Consider the following 17,501-nt stretch of genomic DNA (forward strand, 5'->3'; position numbering starts at 1 on the left):
TCTCCAAGGGAAAAAATGGTATTCATAATCATTATCAATAAGCATTTATTGAGTGCTTACAACATGGTTACTTAATATAGCAGCTGTAATAGGCATTAAAGATTAAAAAAAAAAGTATTGGATACAGTCCTTGCCTTTCAAGAACCAATATGGAGCTGGAAATATAGCACATATCCATAAAAATATAAAATAATAAATTGTAGCATATGATCAGTACTAAATGAGTGATATAAAAATATATGCTACAAGAATTCAGAGAAGGGAGACTTGCTAAAGGTTGGGTAAGATGGAAAAACCTCATGGTGGAGACAAAGCTTCATCAGCAGGGTCTTGAGGTCAGTTAGTCAATGTTTATTTATTATAAATCACCTGCTATATACTAGGCCCTGTGCTAAGCACTGAGAACATAAAGAAGGGCAAAAGACAGTCCCTGCTCTCAGAGATCTCACAGTCTAATGGGGGAGACATCATGAAAACAACTTGTACAAATAAGATATACATAGGATGAACTGGAGATAATCAATGGAGGGAGGGCACTAGTATTAAAAGGCATCAGGAAAGGCTTATTGTAGAAGGTGTTATTTTAGCTGGGACATGAAAGAAGCTAAAGGAAAACTTGTGGGAAGTGAAGAGCAGGAGGCTAGATATTTAGAGAGGAAAGAAGTGATAATTTCACTGGAGATAAAACAAAAGCAAAGGCTCCAAAATATTTGGAAAGATTTATAAGCACATTGCCCAGAGGCAGCTTACATTTGTGTAGTGGGGACAGCACTGGAGAAGTGGGCAGGAATAATAACGGAGGGCAAGATCAGGTTCCACAGTGAGTTGGGAGGGACTTTGGGAATTATCTAGTCTAACACCCTCATTCTACAAATAAGAACACTCTATAGGAAGTAAGCTGGAGAGCAGGGGTTCAAATCTAAGTCTGCTGACTCCAAAGGCAGCGTTCAGGCTAACAAATTTCAGTTGCATTCTGCTGGCCCAAGAGGCATTTAATACAGAAGCTGTTACTCGCTTATCAGATTGGGGTAGATGATCTTCAAGGTGTTTTCCAGCTCTTAAATTCCATGAAGTTATGAAGTTTATGTCAATCAATAAGCATTATGGGTGAGAAAAGCTGAATTGCCAAAGGCCAGATAAGGGATTAGTGGAAGGTTAACAACTGAGAACTTGCTTTCTCCCTGGTTTGCTTTCAGATAACTTTTCTTTTGAGTTAGTTAAAAAAAAAACCAAACCCTAAAATAATCTTTGTCGTTGAATGAAACTATTTGGAATGATGAAAATTATATTTCACTGAAATTTCAGTATTTATTTAATTTAAATATCCCCAACATATTTTGCAGCTATAGAACTATATTTTAATATCATCATCATCACCAGCATTTATATGGTCAGTGAGGTGGAAAAGAGGATAGAGTGCAGGTCCCCGAGTCAGGAAGACTCATTTTCGTTAGTTCAGATAAGGTCTCAGACACTTACTTTACCGTTTTGCCTCAGTTTCCTCATCTGTAAAATGATCTGGAGAAGGAAATGGCAAACTACTCCACTATCTCTGCCAAGAAAATTCCGAATGGGGTCATGAAGAGTTCATATGACTCAACAATTAAAAAAGCATCTGTATGACACTTCAAGGTTTAGAAGATACTTCACATACATCAACTCATTTGATCTTCACAACAGTCCCAAGAGGTAGTTATTATTCTGCAGATGAGAAAATGGAGGCAGATACAGGTTAAATGACTTGCACAGGGTCACAAAGCTAGTAAGTGTCTGAAACCAAATTTCAACTTAGGTCTTCTTGACACCAGGTCCAGTGCTCTATCCACTATGCCACCTAGTTGCCTCTAATATTTAAAATCTTTAAACAGAAAAGAAATTTTGTTTAAAAATATAGGCATCTGGGCAGCACAGTAGTGCTGGAACTGGAATCAGAAGATCAGCATGCAAATTTGGCCTCAGATACTTCGCAGTTGTTTAACTCCAAGCAAGTCTTAACATCTCTCTCAGTTTTCCATTTCTACAATGGGGATAACAACAGGATCTACTTCTCAAGGTTGTTGTGAGGGTAAAATGAGATCGACATATGCATACTGATGTAAACCTTAAAGTTCTCTATAAATGTTAGTTATTATTACTAATATTACAAATAAATTGTGCCTTTGTCCTCTCCTGACCAAATGAAGATATTTTAACATATTACTTTTTCCCTATAAAAAATCCTGAGAATAATTATTCCTTCTTTTTAAATCTCTCTTAAGTTTCCTGACTGTGGTGCATGAATGTGTTAGTGTGTGTGTCTATGTGTGTTTAAAAGGGATTTATATACCACTTATTCTAAGTTAAACATAATGAATAAACTTAAGGAATAAGAGCAGAAAATAGACCCTCCAAGAGGAACAGAATTACTGGCAGGAGCCCCGGAATCTACAAGATAGGGAGAAACCCTTGGTCCCTGGATTGTAAAGCTTAGTGAAGAAGTTTGTTCCATCATCAAAGGTAGTTTTGGTTTTTGTAATTCCTCTTGAATAAGCCATGCTGTGAGATATAATACCTCTCCAATCTTCATACCCCGCTGTCCACTGGCAGTGAGCCCACAGGCTCATATAGGGATTTATTTTGTTGTGTTTTTGAGGAGATACCTTATTTTTCAAAGGGACTAAAGTTATTAAGTTATTCCACGATTGTGACTTCTCCATTTGTGGGGTTTTTTTTCCCCTCCATCACCTTGTCAAGGTTAATAAATATGGTCATTGCTTTAGTTTCCTTTCCTTAAATTTGAAAGCCATTCACCCTCCAAAGAGATGAAATGAGTTGCAACAATATTTCTAAAAGGAAAAAACATTCTTATCCTTCCCTCTAGCTTCTTCAGTTATAGTTCAGAGATAGGGATAGGCTGTCATTCCTATATTGTATCATATCTGAGCATGTTCAGATAGAAGGCTTGAAAATCGCTAATAATGAATCTTCCTCAGTGTTAAATCCCTAAAAACATGCTCTGCCAAATTTCATTAGTTTGATTTAAGCAGCAAAGGCATAAATAAAATTCAGAAAATATGTAAGTCCTCCATGAGTGTTCCACTGGAAATGCATAATAACACTGAACTTGCTTTCCATGAGTGGGATCAGATTCACAGAATCTCGGAGTTGGAAGGGACCACAGAACTATCTAGTCCAATGTGCACCTGAACATGAATCCCTCTGTACCATACAAGGATTCACCCAACCTTTGCTTGTTGACGTCCACTGAAGAGGAAATCTTGAAGCAGCACATTGTACTTTTGAGTAGCTCTAATTCTTAGGTTATTTATCCTTCCTTATACCAAGACTTAATTTGACCCTTATTGTAAGAATGCCTTACAATGAAATCCTTTTGGACTTTCAGTAATGGGATCCAGTTGAATGAAATTTGGGCTGCCATATACTGAATTCTTCTCCATGGCCAACAGGAAATTCTAGAATATTTTGTACAATTATGCAAAGATAAAAATATTTCCAACAAGTTACTAAGAAGGCTATAAGCAGCAATCCTTGATTCATCCTAGACATTTTCTAACATGAAAAACATTCAAGCATGCTAATCCTAATAGTTTATGCCTCAATAAAAGTGAATATGCAACCCAAATTAACTTTGACTTTAATGATCAGAAATCATACAAAGATATAATTAAAGTTTTGAATTACAGGCATCACTCCTTCTATCTTCAAACCTAGCTAAGCCCTTGGTTTCTTGGCCTGCTTCTCAACCTCTGCCTAAGAAGCCTTCTTGCAATAACACATCCACCTTTACTCTTTCCCTCCTCTACTGGCAAACTAATTCCAAGACCCTTCATTTAAGGAAGTATTTATGCCAGTCATTCTCACCCCAAATATGACTCAACCCATGACTTCCCTGACTACTTCTTGACTTTGCCTCTCAGTGGGTAGTTCTTCCTCCCATTCTGTTGCTTTTCCATTCCTTATTATGTTATACCTTCCTGTGTTTAAGCATAAGCTCCTTGAAGGCATGTAATGTTTTTTTTTCTTTTGCTTGTATTTGCATTTTCAGAATTTAGCAGTGCCTGGCACATAATACACACTTAAATGCTCACTCACTCACTCTATCTATCTATTGCATCTATTACAAGCTCATTGAGAGCATGGACTGACTTTTGCCTGTCCTTGCATGCTCTGTGCTTAGCACAGTGCCTGGGACATAGTAGGCACTTAATAAATGTTTATTTACTCGACATATGATAACTCTCTACATGAAAGGCTCTATATTCACAGAACTATGAAAAGAAATAACAAATTAAAAGACTACTGAAGCAATATCTAAACTGTTTAAAGACACCTTCAACCTTCCCTTTATTTCACAAGGACACTGTGCGTGACATTTACTGGTTATAGTACTTTGCTTCAGAAAATCAGTCTCACAAGTATAATGTAGGGGAAGAGTGGTGAGTTATCATTTCATCTATAAAAGATCTGGGAATTATGGTGGACCACAAGCTCAGTATGAGTCTACAGTGTAACATGGCAGCCAAGAAAACTAATAAGATCTCAGAATTCAATAAGAGAAGAGCAACCAGGCTGGTAATAGTCCTGTTATACTTTGTGCTGACCAGACTACATCTGGATAATTGTGGTCAATTCTAGCCATCGTATTTTAGGAAGGACTTGAGTAAGTTGGATAGAACCTACAGGAGGGCTCCCAAGATCAACGAATTAGCAACAATTATTTATTAAGCTCTTATTTTATCCAGGACATTAATTGGTGAACACCCTTTAGAAAATGCTTCAAGAGAACACCTAAAGAAAATCTGATAGTATTTCATAAATTTAGGGCTAGAAGGTAAGTCAGAGGACTTACAGTCCTCATTTTACTTATAAAGGAACTGAGGCTGAAAAGATTAAGTGACCTGCTTAAGGTCATACCAGCACTAAATGGAAGAAAGGGACTTAAAATTGGGCCTTCTGGTTCCAAACACAGAATCATTTCACTCTGTGCTGTTTCCATTTGAAGGGCTGTTATTTGGAAGAAGAATTAGTCTTGCTCTCCTTGGCCCCAGAGCAGAATGAAGACCAGAACATGAAGTTGCAGAGATGCACATTTAGGACTGATGTAAGCCAAAACATGTTAGCAATTAGAGCAATCCCAAAGTGTAGGTGTACAATGGATAGTGTACCAGGCCTGCAGTTAGAAAGACCTGAATTCAAGTCCAGCCTTAGACACTTACTAGCTGTGTGATCCTGGGCAAGTCACTTAACCCTATCTGTCTTAGTTTCCTCATTTGTAAAATGAACTGGAAAAGGAAATGTCAAACCACTCCTGTATCTTTGCCAAGAAATCCCAAATGGGGTCAAGAAGAGTTGGACATGACTGAAACAACTGAACAACAACAGCAAAGCAGAATGCCCTGATGTAGGAGGTAAAGGTTCCCCCTTACTGGAGGTCATCAAACAAAGGCTATTTAATTGCTTGCTGGGTGTGAGGAGAGGATTCTGGTTCAGTTGTGGGTTAGGTGAGCCTGTCAGTAAGGTCCATTCTAGCTCTGAGATTCTATGACCTAGATGCAGAAAAAAGGTTCTAGTGTGGCTGTGAAACACTAGAATAAATCTACACAAGTGTCTTTGTGTCAAGGTTTAGAGTGGGATTGTTCATCTTCAGTTCATGGAACGCCCCCCAAGGGGCTCCATGACACATTTCAGAAGGTCTGTGAACTCGGATAAGAAAAAGAAATTATTTAGATATAATTGGTTTCCTCTATAAGGTTAGATATTTTATTTTATGCATTTAAAAACTTTATTTTGAGAAGGGGTCCATCCAAAGGCTTTCACAGATCAGCAAAAGGACTTAGGACGCAAGAAAAGGTTGAGAACTTCTGGTCCAGAGGATTGTAATTATTAGTTTGGGGACCTCTCTTGGTTTGCACCATTTTATATACTTGGTGATTTGGAGATCTACCTATAGAGGTGACATCTTCAAGCCATTAACCACAACCTATGGGGTCCAAATCTAGTGTGTTAAATGATATAGCCATTGTGACTTTTGAACTATTTTATATAAAGCATGTCAAAGGTATGATGTATATATGTGTGAAATTTTAAAATTGCATCTGTGCTTAGCACAGTGTCTGGCACAAAGTAGGTGCTATATAAATGCTAGCTATTATTATTGCTACTATTATTAAATTCAACTCATGAGTTGAAGACAAATCTAATTCTCTAATTTTAACAATCCCTGTATTCCTATTAAAAATATAAATACATTTTCTTAGGTTTTCAAATGGTTTTCAGCAAAGGTACAATTTTAATCTAATAATAAAAGTTCAATTGACACCCCGCCCCTTCCCCCCCAACACACACAAATGCTTTCATTTCTTCATGATGGGAATAATTGAACTTTCTATGTATTAGATTTGAGAATTTCTCTGGGGTGAAAACTTTATTAGCTGGGCAGAATCTGATAATACTGTGCAGTCCTAAAAGGTCTTCTGTTTGCAAGCAAAAATGACCTCTAGAGGTATCAAGCTAAAAGAAGCCTGCTCATAAAGTCCTTGCTGCTAAAATAGGGTCTCTAGTGTGTGCTATGTCCTAGATAAAATGTTCTTTTGAGACACCAGCTGCTACTTCTTCTGAGTGTCCTCATTCAAGTAAACTTATATTTTCACCAGTGTAGAAGAGACAGAGGCAAATTGTTGTCCAAGGAAGAATAATGACTTTTTCCTCGTCTAACCTTAGTGAATGTGGACAATTTATTCTTCAGCTATAAAAAGTGGTGCAGCCAAGATGTTCTTTGACCTTTTCTGAAGAGCCATCTTCATGAGGGAGAAAAATGTATTGTGTCCAAGAGAAAGAAAAATAGAAACTGTGACTAAATATAACTAAAACTTAAGTACTTTTATGATCTAAAAGGTCAAAAATATTATTTGAGAACTGCCCCCCCTCAATCACATTTATGAAACTACTGTCTATTCACTTTCTTAGGAGAATCAAAAAAATAAGGCTGACCTAAAACTCTGCTTCTGTATTTTTTTATCCCCAGTGTTTCAGTCACCCAAAATAGCTTTTTGATGTGTGATGCCTGCTGAAAAAATATGGTTTTGTGAGTATAAGAATATCTTAAAGGGTCCCTGACAACCCTGGAAGGTGCCAGATTTTATATCCTTAAAAAATGGCTTCTTACTGCTAGAAATGTTCTGTCCTTCTATGAACTAGGAGCAATGTTTTCTACCCTATGCTGCTGATTCCACCATATGGTGCGTGCCATAGTCTCTCTCTCTCTCTTTTTTTTTTTTTGCTAGGCAATGGGGTTAAGTGACTTGCCCAGGGTCACACAGCTAGTAAGTGTTACATGTCTGAGGCCGGATTTGAACTCAGGGACTCCTGAATTCAGGGCCAGTACTCTATTCACTGCGCCACCTAGCTCCCCCCCGCCCAGTCTCTTAAATAGTATATTTGTTCTTCTAGCTTAAAAACTATGTCCATTAAAATGAGAATATTTTCCAAAAAAAATCTAAATTCTCTTGGAAAAAGTTGACAGCCAATTTTTTGATGTTGTCCAGTCAGTTCAGTCATAACCAACTCTTTGTGGCCCTGTGGATCATACTGCCCATGGAGTTTTCTTGGTAAGTATACTGGGTTGATTTGCCATTTCCTTCTCCAGTAGATTAAAGCAAACAGGATAAGTGACTTGCCCAGGGTCACACAACTTGTACATGTCTGATGCTGGATTTGAACTTGGGTCATCCTGACTCCACGTCCAGGGCTTCATCCACTGAGTCATCTAGATGCCTGATAGCTAATACATTTTAGGATAAAAACTTTTCCTTTTAAATTCTATCTTTCAAGAAGGAACTACCTCCACAAAGAGGGATTTCCTATTTCCAAAGAAATCACTCCATCCTCCAATAGAAAACAATGCCACTGATAGTAACTGACATTCCCTACCCTTTTAAGTAGAAATGATATTTTTCATAATCATGATAAGGGAAAAAGGTAAGAAGGGCAGGTAATTAGTTGTGAAGTAGCCAACATCTAGCCAGAAGCTCTCATTTTTAAGTGGTTCCTGCATGAATTGGCTTAGAAAAGGAAGTCATAGATATCACTGGTCTTACTAAATCCTTTTTTTTAATGGTTTTGAAAGAAAAGTACTATCATTTTTAAATTACAGGATTGGAGTAGTAGATATATTTTAGGTCTAAAGTTTTAGGATCTCAGGCAACAAAATTCATAAAAGACAGTCTTTTATTTTGTTAACTAGAAAAAACAAGTTTAAAAAATTCAGAGGAACCCCCATTTTCTGCACCTCAGAATATAGGGGCTCCTTGGACATCACCTTCCAGGAATCTCAAAGAGCTTCTCTCTCCTTTCTTTCTCTCTCTCTCTCCATACATACATACATACACACACACACACACATACATATGTATACACAGACATACACATATATCTATTATATATATATATATATTTTTCCTTTAGAGATGTCAATTATATATGTTAGACTCAGAAATGATTTATGAGCTTTAATCCTGCCTAGTGTTAAACACTATTCAATGTCAGTAGAATATTCTTCCTATAGCAGAGTGGACTATAGTCTACCATATACATTATTTAGGAGACTTGCCAATCATCTTTAGATGTCTTAAGGGACTAATTTTTCACCATCCACTATGGGATATACTTGATATGCTAAAAGTAAAAATAATCTGCAATTTATTCCTTTTGTAATTTCTTCCTTTTAATTTTTAGTTAAATCCTCTTGTCTTAAAGCAATTCATTTCTCCTATGTTTAAAACTCGACCACTGCATAAACAATATAACACATGGCAACTTGCAGAGATCATGATTCATGGGAGGAGAGAAAGAATACTTAGTAAAACCTTAATGGAGGTGGATAGGAAGCCAAGACTTTTTATTATTCCTATGTCAAATATTATGGACAGGAATAATGTCACTAAAATCCTTTAGACGTGGTTAACTAATCTATTTTTATTGAATTTCTACTTTCATTATAAATCACACATTCAAGCTATTTGCTCAATTTTACTTGTATTTCTTTAAAATCTTTTTGATCACAGGTGTAGAACTAGAAAGAATATGCTGAATTTTGTTTTAAAGACCAAATTACATAAACTGATAATATTACCTATTTATTTTATTTTTTTCTGTGTATTAAATATAAAGATGGTAATCTTTTTTTCTTTGCATACAAGCAAAAACAAAATTAGCATTTGTGATTTTCTAATGAATATTACAAGAACTGCTTCTAGCCTATGGAGGTTGTTGTTAGTTTTTGAAGACAACACAAACAAGGTCTTATAAAACTTGAAAGTATTTGAGTACAGCCTGGCAATAACATTTGCATGTACAGATGCCAACTTTACCAGTCTAAGTGCAGAAAGGTTCACCTATATTAATATGGCTATCGGTTTTTTCATTTGTAACACGGAGATAATAAGATGTTCACTATCTACCTTATAGAGTTGTTGTGAATAAAAGTAATGTGGAAAACTTAAAGAGCTGTATAAGTGTATGTTATTATTAATATGTGGTAATGACTTTTTATCATAGCAATGTAGGAGACAATGTGGAGGAATCAACTGGGGGGAATTCTCTTCTGTTTCCAATTCTAACTTATAGGCAGCAACTGCTTGCTGAGGTAAAAATAATAGGAACCCCTTTTGGGAAGAAAGGACTACTCTCTCCTAGGGTTTGTGTTAGAAAAGAAGAGGAAATCTGAATATAGTTTGACAGGCATGTCACACTTTTGGAGGGCAGGTTTCAAAGTGTTCAGAAGAAGGACTAAAATTCTATAAGGCCAAGTCAGTACAGGAGTGAAAGGAAACTTTCAAGAAAAGACTTCTGAAGACACAGTAACAATTTTAATGAGAAGGGAAAAAATTCTGAAGAGACTAACTTAGATTTTAAAAAGATACGTAAAGTAGAAGCAAAAGTGTATGTCAAAATGAATGTTAGAACATAATACGACTCTTCAAAAAGGTATTGTCAAGATGGATAAAGTTCAGTATTATTCACCAGGATTGGATGTGACTATGAAAATTGACAGTGGTCAGTCAACAAACATTTATTAAGTACCTACTATATGCCAGTGCAGGGGAGCAGCATGGCACAATGGATAGAATGCTGGGCTTGGAGTCAGGAAGACTCATCTTCCTGTGTTCAAATCTGGCCTCTGGCATTTACAAGCTATATGACCATGGGCAAGTCATTTAACCCTGTTTGCCTCAATTTCATCATCTGTAAAATAAGCTGGAGAAAGAAATGGCAAACCACTTTAGAATCTTGCCAAGAAAATCCCAAATGGGACAAGAAAATTGGACACAACTGAAAAAAAAAAAGACTGAAAATGTGCCAGGCAGAATGGTACATTATACGATGGGGATACAAAGAATGGCAAAAGACAGTCTCTGCTATGAAGGAGCTCATTGTCTGGGAAAATATCATGAAAACAACTATGTACAAGCAAGACATATACATACAGGATAAATTGTACATAATCAATAGAGTAAAGGCACTAGCATTAAAGGGGAATCAGGAAAAGCTTCTTGCAGTAGGTGGAATTTCAACTGGGATTTGAAGGAAGCCAGGGAAGCCAGGAGGCAGAGACGATGAAGGAGAGAATTGCAGGAATTCCAGGGACAGCCATTGAAAATGTCTGGAGCCAAGAGATGGAGTATCTTACTTGAAAAACAGCAAAGAGGTCAGTTTCACTGGATTGAAATATACATAGAGGTGAGTAAGGTGTAAGAAGACTGTGAAGGCAGACAATAAACATTCACTAAGCACTTAACAGTTTGCCAGGGACTGTGCTAAGTGCTAGGAATAGAAATATAAACAGAAAGAAAGAGAGTCTTTGCCCTCAAAGACACAATGTTTTAATGGAGGAAGATAATGTATAAAATAGAACTGAAAAGGGGGAGGAGTGGGGAGGGAAAAGGTGAGGGGGAAAGTCGCTATGAGGAGGCATGTTAGTGATGTTCAAAGAATCAGAAGTATACCTTGGAGGGGAATGAGTCATGGTCCCCAAAATGAAGGCCCTGGGAACTCACCGATGAGAGAAAGTGGCTGGCACAGCAGAGGTATATGTTCTAGGACAAGAAGATAGCTGAGGCATGGTACCAGTCTAGACATTCACAAGCACAACTAGGAGGGGGATACCTCGAAATGGCTAGGACTAGAAAAATTGCCAAGGTAAGCTGGAAGGGACCCCTGAGATCATCTAATGCCACTTTGTCTTTTTACAGATGAGGAAACTGAGGCCTCGGTGGATAAGTTCATGTGGGCAATGTATCAGATCTCAGCTCAGTTATTATCTTGAGTCTGTTTTCTTCTACATGGAGAATGAGCCTTGCACTATAAATGACAGAGAAAAAAATGACTAAGGGGCAAGGAAGATGAAGAGGCCACCTGGGAGCTCTTGATGAATAAAAATACCCTGTTCCAGATAAACTTCATGAATGGGCAGCTGTGATCACTGAATCATTGTCAACAAGATCTGGAAAGACCATGGTGAGTAGAAGAGGAAGAGCAGAAATGGAGAAGGCAACTGTTGCCTTGATTTTCAAGAAAAGGAAGAGAATAGAGACTACAAAATTCTGGAATAAATCATTAGAACAATGGTTAATAAACATCTGAAAAAGTGATGACAACAAAAGGCCTGCATGGATTCATCAAGAAAAGATCAGACCCATTTAAACACAAGAATCGAGAGAAGCTTAAAAAGGTAAACATGAAAGAGAAATCATAAAGGATTCAATAAGGTGAAACTGTTTACATTCCTATATGAGAAGATGATACATTCATCACTATTAGGGCAGTTAGAAGGAGTATAGTGTGAGTCAGTTATGTTGGGTCAGTCAAAAAAAAAGGAGTGAAAAAGGTATACATTGGGAAAAGAAGAAGGAAGGAGAATGGAAGGAAGAAGAAAAATGGGGAAGATTATCTCACATAAATAAGGCATGCAAGGAAGAGCTTTCACAGTGGAGGGAAAAATGGAGGGTGAGGGAGCCATAATGCTTGAACCTCACTCTTATTGGAATTGGTTCAAAGAGGGAAGAATATATTTACATACTTAATTGGTAATAGAAATCTATCTTTCCCAATAGGGTAGTAGGAAGGGAAGAGAATAAGAGAAAAGGTGGGGTGATAAAAGGGAGAGTAAATTAAGGGAAGCAGTAGTCAGAAACATACTGCTTGCCTTCTCCATAGGTGGGTGGGGGGACTGGAAGGAGGGACAGAATTCAGAACTCAATTTAAAAAATGTTAAAATAAATAATACAAATTTTAAAAATAGAGAAAAGGTCAGGCCAAACTAACTTTATTTTCTTTTAGTGAGAGGGTAACTAAACTGTTAGATGAGAGGAATGCTATAGCTATCATTTATCTAGACTTCAGCAAGGCATTTAATTAAGTGTCTCACGCTATTCTTATGGGGAAAAAATGGAGAGACATAGGCTAGATGACATTTACAGTTAGATGGAAAAATGAAGAGACTCGGAGTTCTGAACTCAAAAAATAGCTGTTAATCATTCAATGTCATTTTGGCTAAAGGTACCTAGTGGATCTGTGTTTAGTCCTATGTTGCTTAATGACTTTTGTATCAAAGTATAAATGGGAGATCAACAAATTTGCAGATGACACTGATTGGGGATAAATAGTTAACACACTGGATGATATAGTATCCAAAAAGATCTTGAAAGCCTAGAGCCCTGGGCTGAATCTAACATGGTGAAATTCAACAGAAAAAGATCAGAGAGGCCTGCTAAGACAACAGTTTATCTGAAAAAGATATGCATGTCTTGGTGAACTTAATGCTCAATAAAAATGAAGCATCTAAAAATGCCAATTCAGTCTTGGGCTGCTTTTAAAAAAATGTATTTTCCAGGAAGAAGAAGGTAACAGTCTATCTATACTCTACCCTGGTCAGATCATATCTGGAATACTGTGCTCAGTTCTGAGCACAGAGATTGGAAAAATGCATTCATAAGCTGATCAGTGTCCATTTGCAAACACTCAGGATGGTTAAGGTCCCTTAGGGTCACATCACGTGAAATCATTTAAAGGAATTGGGTATGTTTTGCCTAAAGAAGAGAAAACTCAGGGGTGACATGATAATTGTCTTTCAGTATCCGAAGGGCAGTCATGTAGAAGGACTCACATTTGTTTCGCTTGTATTTTGAAGGGGGAAAACAATGAGAAATGGTTGAAAGCTGCATAGAGGCAAATATCAGGAAGAACTTCCTAACAATTAGAGCTGCACCAAAGTGAAATGGATTGCTTTCATTGGTTGTGGGTTCCCCCCTCACAGAATGTCTTCAACAGACCCTGGATGGCCACTAGTGAGGTAGGCAACAATGTGGATCCCTTTAGGTTGGACTAACAGACTGCTGAGTCCCCTTTGAACTCTAAAATTTGGTCCCCTCTAAACTCCAAAATGTTCAACACAAAAATATTCAATGACTAAGATTCTTTTTTTTTCCTTGAGATTTTATACTTAGAAGTGATCTCCTAAAAGATGGTAAAAGGTAGATTCAGTTGTGTGTATTTGCAAAATAAAGAGTATACAAAACAGTTATGCCTAGATGCAACTAGGTGGCACAGTGAATAGAGCACCGGATCTGCAGTAAGAAAGACCTGAGTTCAAATAAACACTACCTATGTAACCTTGGGCAAATTACTTAACTTCTATTTGCTTCAGTTTTCTCATCTGTAAAATAGGGATAGTAATAGCATCTGCCTCCCAGAGTTGTTATGAGGATCAAATGAAATTAGCACAGTGCTTGACACATAGTAGGTACTATATAAATGTTACTGGTGATGATTATTATGATGATGACAATGATGGGGATTTCTACAAAATGCCAAAATGTCAGGATGAGACATGAAAGAGCCAGTTAATTATTCAGATATTGTTTTGTATTCATGATGCTCTAAATCCAGATGATTAGCTTTTCTCTTTTCTCACAAATGATCTAATGTCATTTCAATATAATCATTAACTAGGCATGACAATCAGTTCTATCTAAAGTGCATTGAAAAACATTCTCTTGCCTCTTTCTTTACTTCTTCTTCATCTTCTAGGGTCAGCGCTGCCAGCTGCTTGGCTCTTTGCTCCATCAGGTTCACATATCGAATGGGATTTGACAATGCTTCGATTACATCTGAAAATCAAGCAAACATTTCAGATCAAATTTCTGCTGATATTAAAATCTATATATCCATGTTTATGAGTGTATAAACATATGCACTTATATTTATATATATATAATATATATATATATATATGCATACACCGAAACATATATACATGTGGAAACATACGTGTGTAGTAAATACTAATCGTACCCTCACACACTGATCCCACTAAATTACTATTACTATTGCATTGATGTGGAGGCAGTTGAGTTCTTAAAGACCATGGTTAGAGGGGGAAAAAATCTGAAATTCCTATTCACGTGGAAATACTTTGAGTCTCTCTATATACTCAAAGGTGATGGACTGTTTTCCAATGAACAGTGTAAGTTTGAAGAACATCATCATTATAAGGATTGCTATCAGGTGATGAAATTTTTTTTCCACAGAAAATTAATTAAATCTTTCACTAAGAGGTGGAGTACTTGCAATCAGCACTGGGGAAAGAGCACCTAAACTTAAGAAATGTTATACACACATATATTCACACATTTTTGGTACAGAACTGTGATTTAATCAGGGTTGGGAACTTCCCATAAAGAAACTTCTACGGAGATGCAGATAGACAATTATCTTACAACTTATAGCCTTAGACAGCTGTCTGAGGCCATGAAGGACCGTGCCCTGAGTGACTTGTCAGAGTCACACAATCAATATGTATCAGAGGTAGCTCTTGAAACCTGGTAGTCCTGACTTCTGAGGATGGTCCCCTTAGTTTGCCTACAAAGATGAAGCAAAATCCATGTTTCTTGATTCCCTTTCCAGTGCAGCACCTAAATCTTATCTTTCTCTTAATTTTATGCTTTCTCTTCTTTTTTTTCTCTTCCTCTCCAACTTCCCCCACTACCTATCTTTTTTCCTTATGTAGAACTGATGTAACTTTTAAATTTTATTTAATAAGTTTTTACCGTTTTTTAAAATTTTAGGTTCCTATTCTTAATTAAAAAATGAAACATTTTGTATTTCTCACTTAAAATGCTAGATAACATTAATATTTATTGACATGTCCTTCAATAGGAGTAAAAAGTGCCTTATTTCTAGAATATAAGATCTATGGTAACCTAACTTCTGGGGATATAAAATCTGGGTTCATATTTTTACACCAGTATAAGGTCATATAATCTTGGTAACAGACTCACATACATATGTGTGTATATGTATATGTATATGTATATGTATATGTATATGTATATGTATATGTATATGTATATGTATATGTATATGTGTATGTGTATGTATGTATATATGTATATGTATATGTATATGTATATGTATATGTATATGTATATGTATATGTATATGTATATGTATATGTATATGTATATGTATATGTATATGTATATGTATACCTATACACACATTTAAGATAGTAACTGGCTATTGGCATTGATCAAACAAAATGCTTGATTGCTAAGGATCATTGTTCTGACATATAGGGAAGAGGCCTAAACATTCAATTTCCATTTTCTAAATGGATCCTCATATAGAATTTTTGTACTCGATTTGGCCATGATGAATCTCAACTTTTTGGAAGCTCAAACTGAGGAGAGATACAAGTGACTCAAAGTCATTTAACCTTACTAGACCTCAATTTTCTCATTTATAAAATAAGATTTTAGGGTCCCTCACAGTTCTAACCTTCCACAACAAATCCATATTTTTGTGCTGCGTAATATAATTTTGTTTGGTTTTGACTGGATTTGTGATTTCATCTCTGTAGGTAGTTCCCAATGAGAAGCTTCCCCTGCCAAGACAGATCAGATACTTCTCTACAAATTACATCTCAGAAATGTGCTTAGGGCAGGGAGATGTTAAGGTGCTACCAGAGGTGGGGAACCTGTGGCCTGAAGCCCCACGTGGCTTTCTAGGTCCTTGGGTGTGGCCTTTTGACTGACTCTAAGTTTTACAGAACAAATCCTTTTATTAACAGTTTGGATTCAGTCAAAGGGCTGCACTTGAGGATGCAGGTTCCCCATCCCTGGACTAGCCCAACATCACACAGCTAGTGTGGGTCAGAGATGTTTGAATCCAGGTTTTCTTAGCTTCAAGAACAGTTCTTGATCAACTATACCATGCTGCCTCTTTAAATAATTTCATGGAAACAAAATGCAATGTTGGATCACCATACAAAAAAGAAATAGGCTATCCAGCAAAAATATTCAATAAAAAAATATATGCACGGCCATGCTATAGAAAGAATCCCAATTTCCTGAAAGCTTTTTGGTTTTTTTCCCCAGTTACTTAAAGAGTCTTGTCAATTTCAACAGAAAAGGAAAATGCTTAAATTAACATCTGAATCAGTGTCAGCCTTAGAGACATTTCTTTCCACTGAAAGCATCTCTGTTAAATTCACTGACATTTTCAGGCTGGAAGTACTTGGGGGAGCCCTAGCACTGGTCCCTGATTTCCCTCTAAATCCCTTACCTAAGCACTGTTGCTATATTGTTTTTCCTTCGTTCAGGGTCTATGCTGGCCTTCTGTGTTGTTGTGATTCTGAAAGAGCTGAGAAAAGTCCCCTTCAGGACTTACCCACTGAGGTGTTTGCTTCTGATAAGATAGCAAGGTACAAGGCGGCACTAGCATGGGCACTCCAAGGACTGAATCAACTCAGTAGAGCACTTTACAGTTATTTTTCAGTCATACCCAACTCTTCATGATCCCATTCAGGGTCTTCTTGGCAGAGATACCGGAGTGGTTTGCCATTTCCTTCTCTAGATCATTTTACAGATGAAGAAACTGAGGCAAACAGGGTTAAGTGACTTGCCCAGGATCACACAGCTGGTAAGTGTCTGAGGCTAGATTTGAACTCACAAAGATGAGTGTTCCTGACTCCAGGCCCAGAACTTTACCCACTGTGCCACCTAGCCCCCAGTATAGTGTGTAGGTATCACCAAAAATAACTCATCTCATCTACATTTGGGGTTTATTGTGGTTATCTCATACAGAAGCCATCTTAAGTAAATGGCTCCAAATCATATTAACTAAGTTAGAGGCAGTAGGTTTTGTCTCCTTCGAACAGAGGCATCAACATAAATGAAGTCCTAAATTCAGTGACATAGAAAGTAGTTATATTTGTTTACCTGCATAAGTATCTGGCACGTAGTCTTTCACCTCAATGTATACGAAGACTGCTGGAAGCATCAGAGGCTGATTCCTTTCATTCCTCAGACAAATGTAGTGATAGCCTGGAAAGTGAAAATAGAGTATTTCAAATTCACAACCCATGCATTTATTTGTTCTAATATGTAAACATCATATGATGTTTAAACATTCTCTGGTCCCCTTCTTGGTCCCTTTAAATTTTC

At 36.9% G+C, this 17,501-nt stretch overlaps 1 protein-coding gene across 2 annotated transcripts in view; it reads right to left on the reverse strand.

Annotated features, from left to right (window-relative positions):
* PLCB1 (phospholipase C beta 1) overlaps positions 1-17,501 on the reverse strand; it is an 870,456-nt gene that overhangs the window by 147,471 nt on the left and 705,484 nt on the right. For both annotated transcript variants that reach the window (XM_020985703.2, XM_020985722.2), the window contains exons 22-23: positions 17,277-17,381; positions 14,056-14,165 (exon numbers count right to left, since the gene is read on the reverse strand). In XM_020985703.2, coding sequence (XP_020841362.1) covers positions 14,056-14,165; positions 17,277-17,381 — 215 coding nt within the window. The remainder of the gene's footprint in view (positions 1-14,055; positions 14,166-17,276; positions 17,382-17,501) is intronic.

The sequence above is a fragment of the Phascolarctos cinereus genome, unplaced genomic scaffold (assembly GCF_003287225.1).
Source record: "Phascolarctos cinereus isolate Bilbo 61053 unplaced genomic scaffold, phaCin_HiC Scaffold_2;HRSCAF=192, whole genome shotgun sequence".
Lineage (NCBI taxonomy): Eukaryota > Metazoa > Chordata > Mammalia > Diprotodontia > Phascolarctidae > Phascolarctos > Phascolarctos cinereus.